Consider the following 26,861-nt stretch of genomic DNA (forward strand, 5'->3'; position numbering starts at 1 on the left):
GTTAATTATTTCTATTTTCACAGATAAAGATGAGCATTGGTGTGCTTAGTGCTATATGAGTTAGTCAAGCCTATTGAGAGTCCTTAAAGGTAATATAATAAATATCCAACTCAGACTAAAGTGTGAAAAAGACTTTTGGGTTTGTAACTTAAATTATATTCTAGTCAATATTCTACATTTCATCCAATTCTTCTTGATGCATTTGACATTAGAATAAATGAGGTGTCATTGCCCCCTACTGGGCTGACATTTATGTCCTGTATAAACAGCGATCCTAAGTCGGGATCCAGGTCCAGAGAGTTGGCTGTCAAGTACAGTAATTTCATGGTCAGCAGCAAATGGAAACACAGTGTATCCGGGTAGACCGTTGAGTTGACTTTGGACTTGAAAACACAGTGTGGACCAACACCAGCAGAGCCCATGGCACCCCAAACCATCACAGACTGCGAAAACTTCACACTGGACTTCAGAGATCTTGAATTCTTTGCCTCTCACACTGTAGGAGCCTGATTTCCACATGAAATGCAGAATTTACTACCATCTGAAAGGAGGATGTTGGAGCACCAAGCAACAGTCCAGTTCTTTCGCTTCTTCAGAATCAGAATCACTTTATTAATTTTGTGAAATTAATTGTGTAATTGTGTAAATTTGTGTAAAAATAAATGCTCTATAATACACATCATATCATCTCATATATTAAACACATTGACAAAATTGTTGGTAGCCCTCTGTTAATTAATGGAAAGCCCACAAAGGTCACAGAAATCACTTGAATCTGACAAGTAATAAAAAATAAAAATACTATGAAAATCAACCAATGAAAGTCAGACATTGCTTTTCAACCATGCTTCCACAGAATTATTAAAAAATATGAAATGATGACAGAAATTATCGTACCCCTAAATTTGTTGCACAACCTTTGAGGCAATCACTGCAATCAAATGATTCCTGTAACTGTCAATGAGACTTCTGCACCTCTCAGCAGGTATTTTGGCCCACTCCTCATGAGCAAACTGCTCCAATTATCTCAGGTTTGAAGGGTGCATTTTCCAGACAGCATGTTTCAGCTTCTTCCAAAGATGCTTAATAGGCTTTTGGTCAGGGCTCATAGAAGGCCACTTCAGAATAGTCAAATGTTTTCCTCTTAGACATTCTTGGGTGTTTTTAGCTGTGTGTTTTGGGTCATTAGCCTGTTGCAATACCCATGACCTGCGACTGAGACCAAGCTTTCTGACACTGGACAGCACATCTCTCTCTAGAATCCCTTGATAGTCTTGAGATTTCATTGTACCCTGCACAGATTCAAGACACCTTGTGCCAGATACAGCAAAGCAGCCCCAGAACATGACAGAGCCTCCTCCATGTTTCACAGTAGGGACAGTGTTCTTTTCTTGATATGCTTTATTTTTCCGTCTGTGAAAATAGAGCTGTTGTGCCTTGGCAAAAAGTGAAATTTTTGTCTGATCTGTCCATAGGACATTCTCCCAGAAGCTTTGGGGCTTGTCAACATGTAGTTTGGCGAATTTCAGTCTGGCTTTTTTAAGATTTGTTTTTAACAATGGTGTCCTCCTTGGTCGTCTTCCATGAAGTCCACTGTGGAGCACACAATAAGGGGGTGGTGCGATCTGACACTGATATTCCTTTAGCTTGAAGTTCACCTTAAATCTCTTTAGAAGTTTTTCTGGTCTCTTTTTGTTACCATTCGTATTATCCGTCTCTTTGATTTCTCATCAATTTTCCTCCTGTGGTCACATCCAGGGAGGTTGGCTACAGTCCCATGGATCTTAAATTTCTTAATAATATGTGTAACTGTAGTCACAGGAACATCAAGCTGCTTGCAGATGATCTTATAACCTTTACCTTTAACATGCTTGTCTATCATTTTCTTTCTAATTTCCTGAGGTAACTCTTTCCTTCACTTCCTCTGGTCCATGTTGAGTGTGGTACACACCATGTCACCAAACAGCACAGTGACTACCTGTAGCTCTATATATAGACCCACTGACTGATTACAAGATTGTAGACACCTGTGATGCTAATTAGTGGACACACCTTTATTTAATATGTCCCTTTGGTCACATTATTTTCAGGGGTACCATCATTTTTGTCCATTCCTGTTTAATAAGTTTTTTTTTTATTCTGTTGAAGTATGGTTCAAAATCAATGTCTGATTTTAATTTGTTCATTTTCATAGCATTTTTATTTATTAATACTTTTGTCAGATTCAAGTTATTTCTGTGACCATTAAAGGTTTTTCTTTCATTAACTGAGGGGTACCAACAATTTTGTCCATTTGTGTACATTAGCTGATTCTATCAAGTCAACAGCTCAGAAAATAAAGTTCATTATATGAAATGTAACATATCCTCATTATAATGACGTAAGACTAAAAAGTAAATTGTCTGTCTATATGTAAACTATATTGACAAAATTATTGGGACACCTGATAATTTGTTGTATCTTCTGAAATCAAGGGTATTAAAGCTGGAGAAACTCTTTTTTTGTGTTGGAGTAACTGTCTCTACTGTCCAGGAATTAAGGTTTTCTAATAGATTCTGGAGAAGCATTGCTGTGAGGATTTGATTGCATTTAGCATCAAGAGCATTAGTGATCACCACCCCACTTCATCCCAAACTCCCCAGCTCATCCCAGAAGTATTGGCTGCAGCACCATCCATCATTCCAGGGAATGCAGTTATTCCACTGCTCCACAGCTCCTCAATGCTGGGGGGCTTTAAACCCCTCTAGCCCATGCCTGGCATGGTGCCAATAGGTTCATGTTGTTTATCTGATCCAGAGAGTCCTATTATATTGGCAATACTCCTCTACAGGGACTAGACAAGCTGTGTGTGTGTACATTTGTACATTCATGTCATCAATGGATGTGACTTACAGTAGACAAATGTATTCAGTAGAAGGGGTGTCCACAAACTTCTGGACATAAAGTGTACACTATACACTACATGCTGTTAAGTAACACTGAAACTTGGCACATTGGCTGGGTTGTTACTGTAACCGTTACTGACCCTTTGGATGGGCTGCACACAACCTACTCAGCACTGAAAAAAAAATTACCCAGAAAAATGACCCAGCATGATGGAGGACTGTGATTGCTATAAAGAGCGTCCAGGCTTTTTCTGTCCTGCACCAAAGTGGTGGAACGAGCTTCCCCTGGGTGTCCGAACGGCCGAGTCGCTCGCTGTCTTCAAAAGCAGACTGAAGACCCACCTCTTCAGAGAGAACTTGGACGAATAGAGTACTATGGTCACCTTATTGTATTGTGTTTAGCAAAGTCTAAGCTTAGAGGTATCTTTTGAATTATTAGTCTATTCTAACTAGCTGAGGTTTTTCTTGGGTAAATAGCAAAGCACTTTGTAAGTCGCTCTGGATAAGAGCATCTGCTAAATGCCATAAATGTAAATGTAAATGTAAAATAAAGGGAACACTTAAACAACACAATGTAACTCCAAGTCAATCACACTTCTGTGAAATCAACCTGTCTAGTTAGGAAGCAACACTGATTGTGAATCAGACAACATGTAGAAATTCGAGGAAATTAGCAAGACAACCCCTATAGAGGAGTGGTTCTGCAGGGGACGACCACACCATTTCTCTGTTCTCATCCTTTCTGTCTGATGTTTTGGTGCTCTCACCCCTAGATGTGGCATGAGGCGGTGTCTACAACCCACAAAAGTTGTTTAGGTAGTGCAGCTTATCTAGGATGGCACATTAATGCAAAATGTGGCAAGAAGGTTTGCTGTGTCTGTCGGCACAGTGTCCAGAGCATGGGATAGATACCACGAGACAGGCCAGTACACCAGGAGACACAAAGGGGGCCATAGGAGGGCAACAACCCAGCAGCAGGACCGCTACCTCCTTTTTTGAAGAATCAGGAGGAGGCTGATCCCTGAAGGCCACTGATATCCCTAGTCCACAAGTGAGGCTTGTGCTTACAGCCCAACACTGTGCAGGTTAGCAGATTCAGCAGGTTGGCAGATAAAATTGGCAGATTCGTTAATGTGCCATCCTAGATAAGCTGCACTACCTGAACAACTTTTGTGGGTCATGCCACCTCTAGGGGTGAGAGCACCAAAACATCAGACAGAAAGGATGAGAACAGAGAAATGGCCTGTGGTCGTCCCCTGCAGAACCACTCCTCTATAGGGGTTGTCTTGCTAATTTCTGTGACCATTATGGGTTTTTCTCTCATTAACCAAGGGGTACCAACAATTTTGTCCACGTATTCATTGAAATCTAGGATGTGTCACACCTGCACATCATTTTATTTAGATTCTTTTTTTATTGTAAAGCCAACAATAAATAAAACAAAATAACAGAAAACTTCAGTGTGCAAAATTGTGTGAATAATTTTGCACACTGAAGTTTTCTGTTATTTTGTTTTATTTATTGTTAAAGTCAGTCCTTTGTAGATCTATCTTTTGTGGCAATTACAGCTGCAAGTTGCTTTGGATAAGTCTCTAGGAGACATTCCACACTTTGCCACTGGGATTTCTGCCCATTCCTCAAGGCCAAACTGCTCCAGCTCCTTCTAGTTAAATGGTTTTCGCTTGGGAACAGCAATCTTACAGTCTGACCAGAGATTCTCTATCTGACTAAGGTCTGGGCTTTGACTCGGCCATTACAATACATTACATGTTAACCTTAAACCACTTAAGTGTTGCTTTAGCAGTATTCTTTGGGTCATTGTCCTGTTGGAAGGTGAACCTCCCAGTCCCTGCTGCTGAAAATATTCCCATAGCATGATGCTGCCACCACCATGTTTCACTGTGGGGACAGTGTTTTAAGGTTGATGAGCGGTGCTGGTTTTGCATCAGACATAGCGTTTTACTTGTGGCCAAAAAAAGTTACATTTTGGTCTCATCTGACCAGAGCACCTTCCTCCATACATTTGAACAAAGGCTTTTTTCTGGCCACTCTTCCAGGAAGCCCAGCTCTGTGGAGAGTACAGCTTATTGTGGTCATATGGACAGATGCTTGGGAACTCTGCAGCTCCTTCAGGGTTAATGGTGGTCTCTTTGGTCTTCATGGTGGTGTTTAGTTAGTGGTGCCTCTTGCTTAATGGTGTTGCAGCTTCTGGGGCCTTTCAGTAAAGGTGTGCATATACTGAGAGATCATGTGCACACAGGTGCACCTCACTAAGCATGTGAACGTAATTGGTTGCATCGGAATGTTTTAGAGTGTGAATACATATGCACATGCCAATTTTTTGTTTTTTACTTCCACAATATTTTAATATATATTTTTTTCATTTTGTGCAGATGCACCACATACAATTTAAATACAAGTTAAAATGTAACAAAATAGGTAAAAAGCCAAGGGGGGTGAATACTAAGGCACTGGCCCGGTAAGTTTAAGTTTCCTTTTGAGTATGGTGAAGGATGAGTGCAAAATGAAGCTACGGGGTCCCTTGAACACTGTGTTTGTGTCGTCTCTGGGTCTTACTGCCTACCAAGTCACGGTAGCCACAAGCCTTTCCCCAGGAGTTCACCACAATGTGACAGTAGGTATCTTAACATATCTAACATATATAGACATAACACTCTTAGAATAAGAATATGTGTCATATACTTCATTTCCGTGTGGGAAATACAGATGTAGTCAACATGTTAAATATGAAGCCCCTCCTTCTGATGGTGTGAAGATGGAGTCACAGTTGTGGTTGTTGGCTTGTAGACTTCTCCTTTTAAACACGCAGACATGCATCCTGGGAACAGCTCTTTCAGTTCGACAGATCCACACGGTCACAGGACCTTCACTTACTGCGGAGAAGAGGCTCATGCTCCACAGGAGGGATGGGATCGCTGCACCTCTGGGTTCTGATTCTGCTCCCACTGACCGGTATGAAGCGTTACTACTCTCTCTGTCTGAGTTTCTGATATCCAGGAGTTCTTACTGCAGCTGAGTAACGACTCAAGCAGAAGTGAAGAGCAGCGAAAAACAACTTTATTAAAAAAACTGTTCAGTTTAAAATAACTGGACTGATTGGGTTCTGTGGAGAGATGCCTAAAACAGGTTCTGTTCACCCAAAAGTGGAGAACTGGCTCTTCTATATGTTGAGGACTATTTAAGCTGAATTAAATATCCGTCAAATTAATGTGAATTCAATTGATACATTGTTAAAATGCAGTGAAAGGATCAGCTTAGAAAGAAGAGTTAAATTAACTAAACTCAAATTAAAGATAATTTAAGGTGAATTAAGTCTGGTGTGATTTCTGCATGCTACTGTCAGACACTCCCAAATAAAGTCTAAAGTATTTAAAGAACTATTTATACCATATTATTCAACTTTTTTAAGGTGGGGATATTCTCCTCATGTTTTGTACATTCAGGTGCCATCACTGAGCTGAATCGACATGTTTAATTAATGTTAATTAAGGTTAATCTGTGGGACTACTTTGATTAATTGTAATAATTGGGAATTGAAGGAATTGATTTGGAATTGATATCGGCCTAAAGATTTCGTTGGTTAGTTTAACTAAAAAAAAATTGCTGTTGGTTTAAATCATCTCTAGCATCTAAGGTAACATGGTGGTTTCTGTTAATGAGGCGATACACCAAGATATTATATTGAGGCCACTAGATAATTCTACGTTCTCAATGTGGGCTTAAAAACCTACATGTTATTTGACGTTTCTGTGACAGCACTGAGAAAAAGAAATCAAGATTTATTATCATGGTCCGAATGTGAATTTGAGCAATAATTAATCTGTGCTAATATGGTACATTTTCTATTACTGCAAACTCAGATACTTGTATTTATTGTCACACCGACAGAATTATGTCTTTACAGCCTTCATAACTGTTAATAAACTGACTCATGCTAGTGGTGAATTACCTCAGATTGCTAGCTAACAGGAAAAGGGGTGTTGAGAGATAAATTAGGGTCTTGAAAAGTCTTTGAAGATTCTTCTATGGTACTACATTGCTACATAACGCTAGCTACACAGCACTACACTGGTAGAGAGGGATCGTCATAGAGAGGGAAGCTGAAGGTCTTCTTTGTTAGCTAGTTGCAAAATAATAAGGATAACCAAAATAAATAAATATATATATATATATTTGTATAGAGTTTAGTTTGTTGACATTTAGTTGATAACATCATCAGTTTGGTGCAGGAGTAAAATTACTTTTTTACTATTGTGTGTTCGCCCGTGTGTATAGCTAGCTAGCAATGTGTGTTGGTGCACTAGCTAGCTAGCACTCGTTAGCTTGTTAACCCGTTCTCTCATAATATATTTAGTACATATTTATTTAAAAAAAAAGTAAATTAGACAATAAATGATTGTTGTGATGTAAGCAGTGTCTTCATTTTAGAATGTATTATTTTACAGTATTGAAATTTAATATGTATTTTATTTTATTTTATTATGTAATTATTTTACAGATCTTTATTTTCAGTGTTAAAATGTAATGCCTTTTAAAGTAATCTGATATTTGCTGATTGCTGATACAAAAATGGTGGCAATGACAGTGCAGTGATTATTACTGTAATACAAATGGCAGTATTTTATAGGTGTTGTTGTTTCATAGGTACAGCAGCTTACTAGCTAATTGCTGCCAGCGAGTTACTGTACATTTCACAGTGCTTTTTTTACAGTGTAGGTCAGGACTGTGGTATATTTGCAGTTTGGATATTTTTATAGATGAACATTAGAGGGCGCTATTTCTTTTAGTTACTGTTACTATGTGGCTGTGAATAAAAGCTCTAGAAGTAGTCTAGTCACTTTCCCTCTCTGTAGCTGTGTTTCTAAGATGAGGGTGTAGTCGAGGTGAGGCCGGTCCTCGGGAGGACTGTCTTATGAAGGCTTCTTCTTAGTAGCTTATAGGTCACACAAACAGAACAGTCTAACCAGGCTGCCAAGTGACATCACCGCATAGGTCCCGCCTCTTGCAATTGCGGCACAAATCTTATTTATTTCATAATTTCTTCATGGGCATGAATTTGTATATGTACTCTTCTCTGGACGCTTCATTATCCAGCATTTTTGTGGTGCTGGTTTTATTCATTTTTATTTACCCGCTGTCCGAGCTGAAACTCCGAGCTGAAAATCCGAGCTGAAACCTCTTTATTTCTTTTTTAGAACTTTGTTTGTCTTGTGGGAATTGATTACCATCCTTTTACAGTTGCTTAGAGGAGCTTTTGCTTAATGAGTGTTAATTTAAATAATCAGTCAATTTTTGATTCAGCTCACAGTTTCTAATTACAGCTGGTGATGTGCCTAGGGCCTGAAATGCTAATGAAGGATTAAAATATATTTTTTGAAAAAATTGTTTGTCCAAACTTTTGCACAGGCCACAATGATGATAATTACTTTTTTATTTTTGGATAGTTTTATTTTATAAAGGGCTCTGTGTTTTAGGATTTATTGAAAATATTGTGTTTCATGAGTTTTTTACTTACTTACTGCTGATTGGCTATATTTTACACACAGCATGACTAATAATCATAACAGAATTTTATAAAAGTAGAAATATAATATAGCTTTTAGGATTTAGGATTCTACAGTCCTCTGTGTTCTCTTTTTATTTATTATTGTGAGCTCATTTTCCTGCTTTCAGAGCTGAGGGACACTAAAATAGTAGAAAGACCCAAATATGACTGTTTCAGTGTTCAGAAGGGAAAAGTAGGAGATGTTAAATATCTAAACATTTAATCTTCTCTGGTTTCTTTAATTTCATGTTTGTTCTCATGTTTTTCAGGTGTTCTCTCAGACAACAGTGAATGGGGTGTGGAGTATCCTGGGCCGATCTGTGCTGTAAGAGGATCCAATGTCATCATTCCCTGCAATTATTCTTATCCTAAACCACACAATGTGCAAACAGTTCTGTGGTGCTCAATGAACTCAAATAAAGACAACAAGTGTGTTAATCCACCATACGTTTATAACAGCAGCTCTCCTGATGCTTCAGACGTCTTTCAGTACACTGGAGACAAACAGTCAAACTGTACTTTATTGATCAGTAATGTACAGTTCAGTCATTCTGCAGTGTACAAATTCAGATTTATAACTAATAATGATGAAGGTAAATGGACAGGTGACCCTGGAGTGACTATTAAAGTTGGAGGTAAGCACTCAGATTAATATAAAGCTCCTCATTATTCATCTTTATTATAATACCCCACTCATACTTCCTCCTCTGGATATCTTTATTAGAAACCCATATCTTTTAGCTAGGGTGAAACTGGGAGAGTTGTTCAGGCTGAAAATCATGCCAGGACATGCCACACACATTCACTACTGTACCTGCACAAATAGGTGTTTAGTATGGGTTCATATATGTGTGTTTAAGGCAATACAAAATACCAATAAACTGGAATTTACACTCCATCTAAATGATGCAGCAGTTACATTTTGGCGATAGTACATGTCTAATACTCTGCACCATTTAAGTTGGAACAGTAATTTGAATAAGAAGCAAAGCCTCCAATAGGTGCTGTACTACTGCCCTCCAGCTCCCTCTGCAGACACACTCCCTCTGTACAAACCATGCTGACTCAATCCTCCCACCCATGTTTTGTTCAGCAGCAGGTTTAAGTGGTGTAGTGGAAGATCCCTAGTCATTTAGTGTGCGATGGACAATTTTTAATTCACAATAAAAATCAGCAAAACTCAGTGGGAAAGTGTTAGGTGTGAGATACCTTTTATAATCTGCTACCACTTTAAAAGTCCTATAGTGTACTTATGGTTTAAGATGAGAGACTGTCCTATGTATTATTAATTAAATTACATAATTTAATTAATAATACATAGTAATACATTATATTACACTTTTTTATTATATCACAACTTTAAGCAAGTATACAAGTGTTTGGCCTCATCATAAAGAACATCAATAAGGCAGAACAGCTTGTTAGCCAATTTAAATAAAGCTAGCTCAGCTAATGAAAGCATGACAGCTTGTCTTATAAAGTCATTTAGCCACCAGAGTCATTTTGGCACCAGAGGAAAAGCCACTGTTGCAATACGTTCATTGTTTCGACCGTATAGGCAGGGGAGGTGTGTCTGGTGGTCTGGTGGTCTGTTTCTGAGCTCTAACTAAACTGGGATCCATATCCCAAAAGCCTTGTAATACTAATTACTTTATTAACTACTTCTTAAGAATGCTAATTATTTGATGAGCATTTCCTAAAACCTTGTTTGCAAATTAACGTCTTAGCAGACCTATTCCACATTCACAAAGTGCTTCCTTAGGTGTGTTTTGCCGGCTTTGCTGGTGAATTAAACATGTACAACTATAAAATGTGGCATGTGCGATATGCTATACTTGCAGCATGACTATAGAATTGCTGATTTTGGAGGGCATAAAGGTAATATGTGTGTTTATGAGTGCTAGAGATGGCTATGATGGCTAACACAACCTCTGGATCAATAGATTTAGCTACAGTCTCTAACTGAACACCAGCAAGGTGGAGCTAGAAGAGAGGGGTTTCTGATAAAGTGTCCAGTTAGTGTTTATAAATAAAGCAATATTAGTGGGTCAGTTTTCATCACTGTGTTCTGAAATCAGCAGACTGGTTTAATGTGGAGATGCTCTCCTAACCCTGATGTCCTCATGTGGACTCTCTCCTGCTCTCTGAAAGCTCTGCCGGTGATCAGACAGTCTGGAAACGGGACTCTAAAGAAAGGAGACTCTGTAAACCTGACTTGTGATGTGAACTGCTCTCACAGCTCTCCACAGTTTGTGTGGTTTAAGGACAGCAAGCGTTTACCTGCATCAGGCTCCGTTCTCCACCTTCCTGCTCTTACTGTGGAGGATTCTGGGAGTTATTCCTGTGCTTTGAAGACAGACGAGGCTGTGAGATCTGAGACACTCAGCATTAATGTTGATGGGTCATTAAAAGGTGGGTGAAGCTCCTCAAAATATTCCCGAAGTTAAAAGTCTCAGTTGATTCATGCAGGGAAATCATCAACCAAACCTACATAAATAAACAAACTTAGACTAACTAAAGCTGTGGACTTCAAAACGTGTCGGGAAAGCTTCCAGGTGTTTTCTCTGCTATTATCTGACCTGTACTTGACTGCTCCTGTTCTAACTGAACTGTGTTTATTAAATCATAGATCCACATCGTAAAACTGCTCTTCTTTTTCCAACAGGTTTTAATTTGCTATGGCTTATTTGGGTCGTCTTTATTATAATTCTGGTTGTACTCGCCTTGATCATCTTAGCCGTGATTTGCAAAAAGAGGTGAGCCTAAACATGTTTTAAAATATCCATAATACCGACCCTGCAATGTGCACAATTGGACAATAATGGCACTCTGATTCATCTTCAAGTAACAATCCTCATCATAGACTTGTATAGGCAGGGAAGGTGTGTTTATATGGTAACGCTCTGCTGTGTAGCTACAGAATTGGAATTCTGTTCATATGATACATGATAATCTTAGCTGTGATTTGCAAAAAGAGGTGAGCCTAAACATGTTTTCAAATATCCATAAGACCATGTGATTGGCTGATTGCACATGACTGATATTCAAACAGCCATAACAAAACAATTATACCTGAAAAAAACTGACAACATGTGTTATAATGAGTTCATAAAATCTACTGGCTTTGGAAAATGAAGCCACTAATGATCAGCCTGATACTTCTCCTACATGGCGATTTCACGCTGTTATTCCCAAACTCAGACTGTTGCTAAGTAGGTAGGTAGGGTACATTGTGTGGTTTGAATTGTGTGGCGAAAACTAAACAAAGTTCTTAATATATATATTTACATTTTTACCCAACCCAAACACATTCTCCCCATCAGTGCCTCTTTTTCAGAACTGCCAGCAGACACCAGTGCTGGTCAGCATTGCACTGGAGTGATGTGGGGAGAACTGAAGTGCCATGTACCCACCCTGCAGAGAGCAAGGCCAATTGTACTCTCTCAGGGTCCTGGCTGCCAATGGCTAGCAGCATGACCGGGATTCAAATATTTTTTAACAGCTTGGGCAGTGTGTGTAGCAGTGTGTGTGTAGCCATGGGCTTAATAAAACCTGTAACACTGCCTAATGTATGGCGATTGCTCGTAACACTGATAATTAGGAAATGATCAGCTATTCCTCAATGACAATGACTGAAGGTCACAGTCTGATGGAGATGTTTTACCTAATGAAATGTCCTTTATCTTAAAACGTCCATAATGGGACTGTGGTATAATCGCAATAACACTGAAGGTTCATGCTATAACATGATAACAGTGTGTGTGTCGCACATTTGGTTGTATGATATATTCACTATGTTCTTTTGAATCCATTAGGAAGAAAGCAAAAGCTAAAGAAGAAGCTGCTGAAGGGAGTGGCAGGAAAACTCAGGTGTGACCTAAATAAACATTTTTAATATTACAGCTTGATGTGGCTAGACTGTGCGCTCACAAAATGTCTGAAATTAACATTCAATTTATTAAGCCTTTAGTCAATCTTGCAGTGCATGTCCATAGCTCTCAGGGACCCCTGACTTGTAGTCAAATAGTTATGTGGCCCCACAATGTTGATATGAGCTGAAATAACATGAACTGAGATTAAATGGGGTGGAACAACATTGAGACCTCAAGGTCCCAGTTACACGCCTGGACAAAATTGTTGGTACCCCTCGGATGATTTTAATGAAAGAAAAACCCACAAATCCAACATTGATTTTGAACCATACTTTAACAGAATTATTTAAAAAAGTAAACTCATTAAACAGACCTGGACACAAATGATGGTATCCCTGAAAATAATGTGACCAAAGGGACATGTTAAATAAAGGTGTGTCCACTAATTACCATCACAGGTGTCTTCAATCTTGTAATCATTTAGTGGGCCTATATATAGGGCTACAGGTAGTCACTGTGCTGTGTGGTGACATGGTGTGTACCACACTCAACATGGACCAGAGGAAGTGAAGGAAAGAGTTGTCTCAGGAGATTAGAAAGAAAATTATAGACAAGCATGGTAAAGGTAAAGGTTATAAGACCATCTCCAAGCAGTCTGATGTTCCTGTGACTACAGTTGCACATATTATTCAGAAATGTAAGATCCATGGGACTGTAGCCAACCTCCCTGGATGTGGCCTCAGGAGGAAAATTGAGGACAAATCAAAGAGACGGATAATACGAATTGTAACAAAAGAGCCCAGAAAAACTTCTAAAGAGATTAAAGGTGAACACTGAAGCTTAAGGAACATCGGTGTCAGATTGCACCATCCGTCGTTGTTTGAGCCAAAGTGGACTTCATGGGAGATGACCAAGGAGGACACCATTGTTAAAAACATATCATCAAAAGCCAGACTGGAATTTGCCAAACTACATGTTGACAAGCCCCAAAGCTTCCGGGAGAATGTCCTATGGACAGATGAGACAATAATGGAACTTTTTGCCAAGGCACCTCAGTTCTATGTCACAGATGGAAAAATAGCATATCAAGAAAAGAACACTGTCCCTACAGTGTGAAACATGGAGGAGGCTCTGTCATGTTCTGGGGCTGCTTTGCTGCATCTGGCACAGGGTGTCTTGAATCTGTGCAGGGTACAATGAAATCTCAAGACTATCAAGGGATTCTAGAGAGAAATGTGCTGCCCAGTGTCAGAAAGCTTGGTCTCAGTCACAGGCCATGGGTCTTGCAACAGGATAATGACCCAAAACACACAGCTTAAAACACCTAAGAATGGCTAAGAGGAAAACATTGGACTATTCTGAAGTGGCCTTCTATTTGCCCTGACCTAAATCCTATTGAGCATCCTTAAGGAGCTGAAACATGCAGTCTGAAACAAGGCACCCTTCAAACCTGAGGCAACTGGAGCCGTTTGCTCATGAGGAGTGGGCCAAAATACCTGCTGAGAGGCATTACGTGCAGGAATCATTTGATTGCAGTGATTGCCTCAAAAAGTTGTGCAAAAAAATATTAAAGTATCCCATCATTTCTGTCCAGGCCTGTTTCAGGAGTTTATTTTTAAAAATAATTCTGTTGAAGCATGGTTGAAAAGCAATGTCTGACTTTCATTGGTTAATTTTCATAGCATTTTTATTTATTATTACTTTGGTCAGATTCTGTTATTTCTGTGACCATTGTGTTTTTTTTTTTTCATTAACCGAGGAGTACTGTCATGGGGGGTTAGGCCAGACACAGAGGGATGAACACTCGCAGAGATGGGTCCAATGCAAGTCAATTTATTAACAGAATACAAGTTAACAAAAAGGGGAGAATGTAGCAAAAAACAGCAAGTATAGGGCAAAACAGTAAACCAAACACAACCGTGACAACTCAAAGGGACAACACAAAACACACCTGAGACTGGTGGGACTCTGGGAGCTGAGCTAGGAGAAAACACATCTGGACCACATATAAATCTATGTCATGTACACCCAAAGGGATGTCCAATCTAAACAGCATCTTATGTTTGTTCGATTCATGTACAGTTTTCACATTTGGTCAGGAAACAGGGCCCCCTTTCTTTTCCACATCTACCCTGTGGGCCTTACCATATCATTCCTCAGCTCCATACCATTCCTTCAGGCCTATGAACATCTGTATAGCCAATATACACCACAATAGTAAGATGATGAGGTGAGGCTTTATGAGGTGCTTCATGAAACTTAAACATTTTTTTGTAGGATGGTGAAAGCACACATGAGGGACAAACAAAGCTTCAGACTAACCAAGTTACTCAGCCTGGTGAAGATGCAACATATGCTCCTGTGTGCAAGAAACCAGACAAGCTTAAAAAACGGTAAGAAGCAAGCCTAAATTAAACAAATCCCTTGCTGTAGATTTATCCCTTAATTTGACATAAGTAGAAAGAACTGTGGGAGAATCGTAGAGCACTGTAGAGTCTTCACTGCATTTCTACCACACATATCATTTCCAATATCAGTTTAGATATCTCTGTGGGAATTGAATAAAACACTTCTGCTCTCCTATTATGGGATGTATGAGATCCGCCTGGGTGCTCTAGAAGCTGCATCTTCTGTTGTGTTTTTTTTAACTGTGTCCTCTTTCACATCCATTAGGAAGAAGAATGCAGCTCAAGAAGAAAACAATGGAGAGACTGGCAGAAAAACCCAGGTTTGATCTAGAATTTTTTACACTTGAATAGTGTTCTACAATCAAACCCTAATGAAACACTGTAGTTCTGCCTCCACGGTGTATATCACAATACCTACATTAAAGCATTATTAATTATTATTCACAATAATGAGAGACTGGAGCTCTGCCTCCTCAGTGTATATCACAATACCTACATTTAGAGCGTTATTAATATTCACCCTAATGAGAGACTGTAGTTCCACCTCCTCAGTGTATATCACAATACCTACATTTAGAGCGTTATTAATATTTACCCTAATGAGAGACTGTAGCTCCACCTCCTCAGTGTATATCACAATACCTACATTTATAGTGACTGTAGCTCCTCCTCCTCAGTGTATATCACAATACTTACATTTAGAGCGTTATTAATATTCACCCTAATTAGAGACTGTAGTTCCACCTCCTCAGTGTATACCACAATACCTACATTTAGAGCGTTATTAATATTCACCCTAATGAGAGACTGTAGCTCCGCCTCCTCAGTGTATATCACACTACCTACATTTAGAGCGTTATTAATATTCACCCTAATTAGAGACTGTAGTTCCACCTCCTCAGTGTATACCACAATACCTACATTTAGAGCGTTATTAATATTCACCCTAATGAGAGACTGTAGCTCCGCCTCCTCAGTGTATATCACACTACCTACATTTAGAGCGTTATTAATATTCACCCTAATGAGAGACTGTAGCTCCACCTCCTCAGTGTATACCACAATACCTACATTTAGAGCGTTATTAATATTTACCCTAATGAGAGACTGTAGCTCCGCCTCCTCAGTGTATATCACAATACTTACATTTAGAGAGACTGTAGCTCCTCCTCCTCAGTGTATATCACAATACCTACATTTAGAGAGACTGTAGCTCCTCCTCCTCAGTGTATATCACAATACCTACATTTAGAGCATTATTAATATTTTTACTGATTAGATTACTGCATTAATGTGTAGGTGTACCAGTGTTTCTATTAAAGTGCTAGATGGGTGCAGATTAGATCAGACTAGTGATCAGATCTTTCTTTTTCAGGTTGGGGAAAGTGTGCAAAGGAGTCAAGAAGCCCTACTGGAGCCGGGGGACGTGATGTATGCTTCTGTGAGCATCAAACCCAATAAACCTAAAGGAAGGTGAGGCGTGACTCCATATATAACCACAGTTTTCTTGCACTATATATTTCAGTTCATCTGATACTCACAGTTGAATGGAAATGGAACTAATGGAATGGAAACTGGGGTAGAGCTGTAAAAGCCTTTTCCTCATACAAACCCTGTCAGATTACATTGTAGGGTTATCTTCAGTGCTAAACTGTATTGCAGTGCTTATAGCAATCAGACTACAGAAACAGCATGCTGTGCATAATGTTGATTATAAATGACTCTCTGTGTCACTGCAGTCCTGTCTCCACTGTCCACCTGGAGGAGGATGATTCAGTTATCTACAGTGCAGTGGCCGGGAAGTGATCACAGGTCCACACGTCATTTAGCCATGAAGTGCACGGCCTCACCGGATATGATTATAAAACTAAAGGTTCTGGATGTTTCCTGTGATTGTAGCCTGATGTGTTTTGCAGTTGATATATAAGTTCATTATTTCATTGACAGTGTTGTTATTTCTTCTATTTCTATAATCTATAGTAAAACATTCCTTTTTCATCATAATAACGCAAATTCTACACTATTGCATGCTTGTTGCCATATGAGCTAGTCTAAAAGCTTGGTTTTGAATGTACTGTAGAATTTTGTACACAGCTATTAAAATATCTGCCCCAATTAACTGTTTCTGAGTCTTTAAAGTCTGAGAGCATGTAGCTAATATAGCAACAATGATCAGCTGTAGGCTAAAGTGCTGACTTGCCTATTAGTACCTATGTTGACTTAATTACTGTCTCTAAATTTTTGACATATTAAATGTAATACTCTGGCATACATAAATGTGTGTAACTTAACCCCTGTTACAACAACAGTGTGAAACTTTCTTCAGGGAAATTCATTTTAAGCGAACTCTGGAAGCTTCATTTCCCACCATTTTATGGCCTTTTTACTGCAGTGTATGTGCACAGAGAACTGTGGGTAACCAAGGGCCGGGACAGATACAGGATCAGGTGCGTCCTCCAAATCGTTCCGAACATGGGCTGCATTTCTGCGCTGTAGACGAAGAGTTCTTTACTTTGGGAAAGTCTTCTATGACCTAGGCTATACCTCACTAGCTATACCTCACAAGCTACACATTGACCTCACTAGCTACACATTGACCTCATTTACTACACCTCACTAGCTACACATTGACCTCACTAGCTATGCCTAACTAGCTACACATTGACCTCACTAGCAACACATTGATCTCACTAGCTATACCTCACTAGTTACACATTGACCTCACTAGTTACACATTGACCTCACTAGCTACACCTCACTAGCTACGCATTGAATTCACCAGATACACCTCACTAGCTACACATTGACCTCACTAGCTATGCCTCACTAGCTACACATTGACCTCACTAGCAACACATTGATCTCCTTAGCTATACCTGACTAGTTACACATTGACCTCACTAGTTACACATTGACCTCACTAGCTACACCTCACTAGCTACACATTGAATTCACTAGTTACACCTCACTAGCTACACATTGACCTCACTAGTTACACATTGACCTCACTAGCTACACCTCACTCGCTACACATTGAATTCACCAGATACACCACACTAGCTACACATTGACCTCACTAGCTATACCTCACTAGCTACACATTGACCTCACTAGCAACACATTGACCTCACTAGCTATACATCACTAGCAACACATTGACCTCGCTAGCAACGCATTGATCTCACTAGCTACACATTGACCTCACTAGCTACACCCCTCTAGCTACACATTGACCTCACTAGCAACGCGTTGATCTCACTAGCTACACATTGACCTCACTAGCTAAACCTCACTAGCTACACATTGACCTCACTAGCTATACCTTACTAGCTACACATTGACCTCACTAGCTACACATTGACCTCACTAGCAACACATTGACCTCACAAGCTACACCTCACTAGCTACACATTGACCTCACTAGTTACACCTCACTAGCTACACCTCATTAGCTTCACATTGACCTCACTAGCTACACCTCACTAGCTACAATTCACTAGCTACACATTGACCTCACTAGCTATACATTGACCTCACTAGCTATACCTCACTAGCTTCACATTGACCTCACTAGCTACACCTCACTAGCTACACATTGACCTCAATAGCTACACCTCACTAGCTACACATTGACCTCACTAGCAACACATTTTCCTCACTAGCTATACCGCACTAGCTACACATTGACCTCACTAGCAACACATTGATCTCACTAGCTATACCTCACTAGTTACACACTGACCTCACTAGCAACACATTGACCTCACTAGTTACACATTGACCTCACTAGTTAAACATTGCCCTCACTAGTTACACATTGCCCTCACTGGCTACACCTTGACCTCAGTAGCAACACATTGATCTCACTAGCTATACCTCACTAGTTACACATTGACCTCACTAGTTAAACATTGCCCTCACTAGTTACACATTGCCCTCACTGGCTACACCTTGACCTCAGTAGCAACACATTGACCTCACTAGCTATACCTCACTAGCTACACATTGACCTCACTAGCTATACCTCACTAGCTACACATTGACCTCACTAGCGCCACATTGACCTCACTAGCTACACATTGACCTCACTAGCTACACCTCACTAGCTAGACATTGACCTCACTAGCAACACATTGACCTCACTAGCTATACCTCACTAGCTACACATTGACCTCACTAGCTACACCTCACTAGCTACACATTGACCTCACTAGCAACACATTGATCTCACTAGCTACACATTGACCTCACTAGCCTCACCTCACTAGCTACACATTGACCTCACTAGCAACACATTGACCTCACTAGCTATACCTCACTAGCTATACATTGACCTCACTAGCTATACTTCACTAGCTACACATTGACCTCACTAGCTACACATTGACCTCACTAGCTACACCTCACTAGCTACACATTGACCTCACTAGCAACACTTGATCTCACTAGCTACACATTGCCCTCACTAGCTACACCTCACTAGCCACACACTGACCTCACTAGCTACACATTGACCTCACTAGCTACACCTCACTAGCTACACATTGACCTCACTAGCTACACATTGACCTCACTAGGAACACATTGACCTCACTAGCTATACTTCACTAGCTACACATTGACCTCACTAGCAACACATTGACCTCACTAGCAACACATTGACCTCACTAGTTACACCTCACTAGCATTGTATTTCATTTCATACATTCATATATACGTTTATATGTATTTGAATGTCAACAGGAATCTAAAATGCGTGCCTCTGCCGTTACCATGGTGACAAAGAAACAACACAGATGCTGAATTCAGGGAGCAGCTGGATCCAGGCTGGTAAGCCCAGTCCCCATTCCCGGTGCATGCATTTTGGAACTCAGTTGGTTAACGGCCCTCATAGGCTGAACTACATTGCCATATTGTCAGATTCTCCACTATTTTACTATCATCATCATCATCATCTTTATCAGTCCGTATTAACCCAGAGGACCAGACGGGTGTAAAGAAATCAGAATTGGTAAAGCTTCTTTGCTGTGATGCACAATTTCAGCCCCCCACCCTGAATCTGAATACACATTTTAGTGCAGTTCCCCTTTAAGCAAATACGACGTCTTGTGAAAAAGGAGGTTTTGAGCTAGGCCTGCAAGTAATTACAGTAACTGATGTGGTGAGTGTTTATGCAAAAGTCTAAGAGCAGTTCCTGCTTTCCCTGACACTGTTAGAGATGGTGTGAAGAGGAAGACACAGCTGTGGTTTGTGGGGTAAAGACTTCTTCTTTAAGACATGCAGTAGTGGTACAGCAGCTTAAACTATGTAAACTACACAGTTAGACCAGTGCCAAACATACCACACAGCCTTAAAATGGGTTCTTTAGTACAGGCTGGGGTTCTGTATGTATAATTAAGACATCCCACAGAGCCATCTGAATGCTTATATGGTTTATTGTCTGGTTTAATGGGTCTTCGTAAGCTAATGAAGACGGGAGCTGAAGTGTGTTAGACTTCTGTTCCTCTCTGTTTGGATCTTCTCATTGGGTTTAAACTAAAGCACTGCAGCTCCAGAGTGAGAGGAGTGATCTACAGTAAAGCAGCTTCAGCAGCTGGACCACCACAACACCACCAACTCAAACCTAGAGAAGAGAATTAACAGGAGATAATGGGAGTTAATGACTGAAAACAGAGGACAAAAGTATTGGGACACCTGCTAATTCAGTGTTTCCTCTGAAACACAAGGGTACTAAAAAGAGCTGATCCAGCTTTTGTTGGAGTAACTGTCTCTACTGTCCAGAGAAGAATGCCTTCTACCAGACCGTAGGGGAGAATTGCTGCAAAGACTTGATTGCATTCAGTGGTAAGAGCATCAGTGAGATCACCACCCCACCTCATCATCCCCAACTCCTTAACTCATCCCAAAGTACTGGATGGAGCTCCACCATCCTTCATTCTAGAGAACACAGCTCTTCCACTGCTTCACAGCTCCTCAATACTGTGGGGCTTTATACCCCTCTAGCCCACACCTGGCATTAGGCAGCATGGTGCCAATAGGGTCATGATGTTTACTAATATCTGCTACGAAGTCCTATTCTACTGGCAGTACTTCTCTACAGGGACTAAACAAGCTGTGTGTGTGTATTTGCACATCAGTGTCAGCAATGGGTGCAACTTAAAGTAACAGCATGCATTCAAGTTTGTGTCCACAAACTTTTAAATATTTTGTATATATAAAAATATCTGCATCAAAATAAATCTGATCAGTGAAAATATGATATATAATTCTTTATTTTGTGATGCCATCTTAGTTCTGAGATATGAGGCTATTATTTGAAAATACTGTCATTATGTTTGCAATACTAATCAATTATAAATGATCAATTATAATGACCAATAAATGCACAGTAATAAAAACTAATAAACCAGATATTAATGTCAGAAGTCTTCACGGGATAGAAAGATTAGGTCAGTGATTGTTGTGTTACTATAAATATGAAAATGGCTTTAGTAGAAGTCTATATAGGGGTCAGTCGGTCTTATCAGGGGGTAAGCAGAGCATGCTGACAGGGTTGTCTGGCTCAATTAGAGTGTAAATAGCACATGCAGGTGGACCCATGGCGGTGGAGTTGGTCTGGAAAGCAACACCAGCAGCAGCACCATCCACCCAGCTTGGCAGAAAGGAAACAATATGAATGATACAAGAGAGTGCAGACAGAGTGCGGACAGTCCCTCCAGCAGGCCTCACTATACCAGCCCAGCTAAAAAGGAGCCAGACGGAAGCACAGACATGAGCGCTCCCTGAGAAATCAGTGGCATGAACAAACCTGAATCTCACAGGTTTTCTCATCATTTTGAGATACTATCTCAGTATTGTGAAATGTTTTCACAGTAAGTGATGCCACACAGCAGCTTTACACAGACCTAGGTCGGAGCCTGTTTGGAGCAGGTTAATTGCAACAGTGGCAAGACAAACTTCCTCTTCAAAATGAAAGGTTTTTTAGGACTCAAAAGGGGAAACAATCTGGTTGCCTGGTTGACAACAGACAGCACAAAGAAAAGTCCAGTGAGCTAGTCTTGTTACTGTACAAATACTGGACAGAAAACCGGTCAGGATAATGGTCAGATAAGGTCCTGAATTGAATACAGGACTTAAAGTTCAGACCCCAGTCTCCCTGAATCAAAGTATTGGCCATAACTTTTATGATTACTCATTAGGTCAGTTAGCTCATAGGTCTGTCAGTGGAAAGATCCAGTGGCTGGGAGCTGGCCGAGTCCCAGGAGTATGGATAGTTAGAGAGAAAGAGAGATGGACAGACACAGAAACAAAAATAAAGGGTTTGCACAAAAGACTGTGAAACCTTTATCACTCAATAATGCATCTAACACGTCAATAAAGTAAGTGTTTCTGCTCTTCTGCTTTAGGAAATTTTAATTTAGGATTAATAAATACAGTTTAATGTGGGACACCTCTAAACTTTCTTAATTCAGGCAAAAAATATATATAATAAAGAAAATGTGTGGAGGGGCGTGGATTGTGCTATAAGATTAGAAAACATAAGATAAAATAATCCTTTATTAGTCCCACAGTGGGGAAATTCACAGTGTCACAGCAGCTCGCAAGTTGCAAGTAGATCGCAAATAGATAACAATATACATATATATTGTATATATATATATATATATATATACACACATAATAAAATCCAATTGCACTGTAAATAACAATGATAATTTGCTTTTAGTTGAATTGATTGTTTACTATTTTTTTTTTTTTTTTAGATATTTAGGGTGGAGGGCAAATTCCATTCAGTATTTTGGGCTGCCTGCATCTCTGATAGTTTTGAGTGTACTGACCTGATACATTATTTTATTAAATAATAATAATATATAAATACATATATATCGCTCAAAAGTTTAGGATCACAGTGAAATTTTCTTGATTTCAATGGAAACACAGCCTGTGAGGCGTCTTTCTCTCAAAGCTGCACACTCTAAGATATTTATGTTCTTGCACAGTTGTGCATCGGGGCCTCCCCCTCCTTTTTCTGCCCTTGTTAGAGCCAGTTTGTGAGAATTGCTGATAAAAGGACTATATGCAAAATAGGCCTCTATACAAAAATAGGCTTTAATACAAACTGATGATGATATAACTTTGTTTTAATAGCGTTAATATCAATAACAGTTAAAGTTATTCAATAAAGTTTTACCCATAGTTGCTGTCCCGGTTGATTCTCTCAGTGTGGTACTAGATAACACAGGGCAGTAAATGTGACCTATGTGGTTTTTAAAAGCTCGCTTACAAGCTACAAACCAAAAACGCTGGCCATATATATATATATAGTCCCTGGTTTATAGCTTGAAAGTGAGCTATTAAAGTGAGCTATTAAAAACCACATAGGTCACATTTACTGCCCTGTGTTATCTAGTACCACACTGAGAGAATCAACCGGGACAGCAACTATGGGTAAAACTCCTAAAACAAAGTCAATACCTTATTGTTATTGTTATTAACGCTATTAAAACAAAGTTAGGGACTGTTCACGTAAAACACCCCAATCAAAATAATATTCCTCTGTATCTCTGTATATGATGCAACTTGTATACAAATAGAGTTTATAATACAAAACACTATATAGTACTGACAAAGGCTTTTCTTCTAAAGGGGCTCTATAGGACAATAGTAAAACCCTATTTAGTGCAAAATAAACATTTTATAAAGGTTTTACTTTAGAGGTTTTTCTTTGTATGTGAAGCAGAACTATTTTACCAGGCAAGAAACCAGATTTGACAGTGTGTACAAAAGTCTTCTATTTGTGCAAAACATGGCCTTATCTTACACCATACGCAAGGAGTGTTGCGATGCTCGTCGCTATCTTACACCCCGCCAACAGGCTGTTTTCACGCCTTCCGCGTGCATTGCTTAAATAGCAACCCTGCTTCCGAATATATCTACGCCGATGTTGTGTATATTAAAGGCACTGGTGGCTGCTGGTCCTTCAAAGAGGGGGAAAGCTCATTGTCGTCTTGCATCATTTCATTTGTTTTGGCCTGTGATCCTATCGTGCCAAGTAGGTGTCTTACCAGGGACTTGACCAGTGTCCTCTCAATGGTCAGCAGAGCTAAGCTGCTTAGACGGCATTGGCCCATTGTGTTGCGGGAGTAAGACTTGAAGCTCCTCTCTACACAGTAGCTCCAATTGTTGCCACTAAAAATAGGAGCTCGTAATGGCCCTTCAAGGTCTTCAACCTTTCTAAGTTCAGCCATGTCTCTCCACTGCCGCGTTCTCTCTTCACTGGCTTCCTGTAGCTGCTTATATATATATATATATATATATGTGTGTGTGTGTGTGTGTGTGTGTGTATATATATATATATATATATATATATATATATATATATATACATATATATAACAATAGTTGTTTTTTTTTAAGATATTTAGGGTGGAGGGCAAATTCTATTCAGTATTTGGGTAGCTATCTGACAATTACTGAACATGGGGCTGCACATGGGATCAGTTTTGAGTTTTACTGAGACGTTATTTTATAAATAAAAATCATATCTATATAAAAAACTGATTTGGGCCACACATTAATAAATGCAAATTGTCTGATTTTAACCTGAGAAACTGTGCTTTATCATACATTTTAAATGTGAATAAATGAGTATGTTTACACCGGAAACCATCAATCAAGATAGATATAGATTATATAGACTAACACACTTCACACAACTACATTTACCTAAACATAATTATTAACCAGCGGTTATTATTAATATATTTGTTATAAAGAATCGTTTCAATCAAATAAATCAAATGATTATTATTATTATTTTTACTTTATTACCAACTAGAGGCGGAAACGCCCGCCTGAGCCGTTCCCATGGCAACGCGCTGACAACACGGAAGTGGACTCCACGGAGCGGCAGGGTGCTTAAAAACATAAACAGAGGTGAGTAGAGGAGGATGGCTTATCGTGCACTCCACTGCTTTAACAGTGCTGATATTTTACTGTTATTATACGTATTAATAATAAGTTACACACAGCATCTATCAGCCCAGCAGCTGAAGTGTGTTAGACTGTAAACTTCTCCTTTCTGGGTCGTTTTGACGTAGAGTTAGCTCAAATAAAAACCTGCAGCTCCAGAGTGAGAGGAGTGATCTACAGTAAAGCAGCTCCAGGGTGAGAGGAGTGATCTACAGTAAAGCAGCTCCAGGGTGAGAGGAGTGATCTACAGTAAAGCAGCTCCAGGGTGAGAGGAGTGATCTACAGTAAAACAGCTCCAGGGTGAGAGGAGTGATCTACAGTAAAGCAGCTCCAGGTTGAGAGGAGTGATCTACAGGAGTGAGGTAAATGAGGTAAAGCAGCTCCAGGATGAGAGGGGTGATCTACAGTAAAGCAGCTCCAGGGTGAGAGGAGTGATCTACAGTAAAGCAGCTCCAGGGTGAGAGGAGTGATCTACAGGAGTGAGGTAAATGAGGTAAAGCAGCTCCAGGATGAGAGGGGTGATCTACAGTAAAACAGCTCCAGGGTGAGAGGAGTGATCTACAGTAAAACAGCTCCAGGGTGAGAGGAGTGATCTACAGGAGTGAGGTAAATGAGGTAAAGCAGCTCCAGGATGAGAGGAGTGATTTGCAGTAAAGCAGCTCCAGGGTGAGAGGAGTGATTTACAGTAAAGCAGCTCCAGGGTGAGAGGAGTGATCTACAGTAAAGCAGCTCCAGGGTGAGGGGAGTGATCTACAGTAAAGCAGCTCTAGGGTGAGAGGGGTGATTTACAGTAAAGCAGCTCCAGGGTGAGGGGAGTGATCTACAGTAAAGCAGCTCCAGGGTGAGGGGAGTGATCTACAGTAAAGCAGCTCCAGGGTGAAAGAGTGATCTACAGTAAAGCAGCTCCAGGTTGAGAGGAGTGATCTACAGGAGTGAGGTAAATGAGGTAAAGCAGCTCCAGGATGAGAGGGGTGATCTACAGTAAAACAGCTCCAGGGTGAGAGGAGTGATCTACAGTAAAACAGCTCCAGGGTGAGAGGAGTGATCTACAGGAGTGAGGTAAATGAGGTAAAGCAGCTCCAGGATGAGAGGAGTGATTTGCAGTAAAACAGCTCCAGGGTGAGAGGAGTGATTTACAGTAAAGCAGCTCCAGGGTGAGAGGAGTGATCTACAGTAAAGCAGCTCCAGGGTGAGGGGAGTGATCTACAGTAAAGCAGCTCTAGGGTGAGAGGGGTGATTTACAGTAAAGCAGCTCCAGGGTGAGAGGAGTGATCTACAGTAAAGCAGCTCCAGGGTGAGGGGAGTGATCTGCAGTAAATCAGCAGCTCCAGGGTGAAAGAGTGATCTGCAGTAAATCAGCTCCAGGGTGAGAGAAGTGATCTACAGTAAAGCAGCTCCAGGTTGAGAGGGGTGAGTTACAGTAAATCAGCTCCAGGGTGAGAGGAGTGATCTACAGTAAAGCAGCTCCAGGGTGAGGGGAGTGATTTACAGTAAAGCAGCTCCAGGGTGAGATGAGTGATCTACAGTAAAGCAGCTCCAGGGTGAGAGGAGTGATCTACAGGAGTGAGGTAAATGAGGTAAAGCAGCTCCAGGATGAGGGGAGTGATCTACAGTAAAGCAGCTCCAGGGTGAGAGGAGTGATCTGCAGTAAATCAGCAGCTCCAGGGTGAGAGGAGTGATCTACAGTAAAGCAGCTCCAGGGTGAGAGGGGTGATTTACAGTAAAGCAGCTCCAGGGTGAGAGGAGTGATCTACAGTAAAGCAGCTCCAGGGTGAGAGGACTGATCTACAGTAAAGCAGCTCCAGGGTGAGAGGAGTGATCTACAGTAAAGCAGCTCCAGGGTGAGAGGGGTGATCTACAGTAAAGCAGCTCCAGGGTGAGAGGGGTGATTTACAGTAAAGCAGCTCCAGGGTGAGAGGAGTGATCTACAGTAAAGCAGCTCCAGGGTGAGAGGGGTGATTTACAGTAAAGCAGCTCCAGGGTGAGAGGAGTGATCTACAGTAAAGCAGCTCCAGGGTGAGAGGAGTGATCTACAGTAAATCAGCTCCAGGGTGAGAGGAGTGATCTACAGGAAAGCAGCTCCAGGGTGAGAGGGGTGATCTACAGTAAAGCAGCTCCAGGGTGAGAGGGGTGATTTACAGTAAAGCAGCTCCAGGGT

The 26,861-nt window shown here is 40.4% G+C and overlaps 2 protein-coding genes across 2 annotated transcripts in view; both read left to right on the forward strand.

The window, feature by feature from the left end:
* The first annotated feature begins 5,722 nt into the window (after positions 1-5,722).
* On the forward strand, positions 5,723-16,839 carry LOC140569023 (sialoadhesin-like). Its single transcript, XM_072692507.1, has 9 exons — positions 5,723-5,858; positions 8,721-9,086; positions 10,603-10,863; positions 11,117-11,207; positions 12,267-12,321; positions 14,601-14,716; positions 14,997-15,051; positions 16,107-16,204; positions 16,471-16,839. Exons 1-9 carry the CDS (start codon positions 5,813-5,815, stop codon positions 16,535-16,537), a joined length of 1,155 nt encoding a protein of 384 aa, XP_072548608.1. The 5' UTR covers positions 5,723-5,812; the 3' UTR covers positions 16,538-16,839.
* A 7,785-nt stretch (positions 16,840-24,624) lies between these two features.
* The window catches only part of nek11 (NIMA-related kinase 11), a 126,486-nt gene continuing 124,249 nt past the window's right edge, over positions 24,625-26,861 (forward strand). The window contains exon 1 of the mRNA XM_072692510.1: positions 24,625-24,667. The gene's annotated coding sequence lies outside the window, so the exon portion shown is untranslated. The remainder of the gene's footprint in view (positions 24,668-26,861) is intronic.

The sequence above is a fragment of the Salminus brasiliensis genome, chromosome 1 (assembly GCF_030463535.1).
Source record: "Salminus brasiliensis chromosome 1, fSalBra1.hap2, whole genome shotgun sequence".
Taxonomy (NCBI): domain Eukaryota; kingdom Metazoa; phylum Chordata; class Actinopteri; order Characiformes; family Bryconidae; genus Salminus; species Salminus brasiliensis.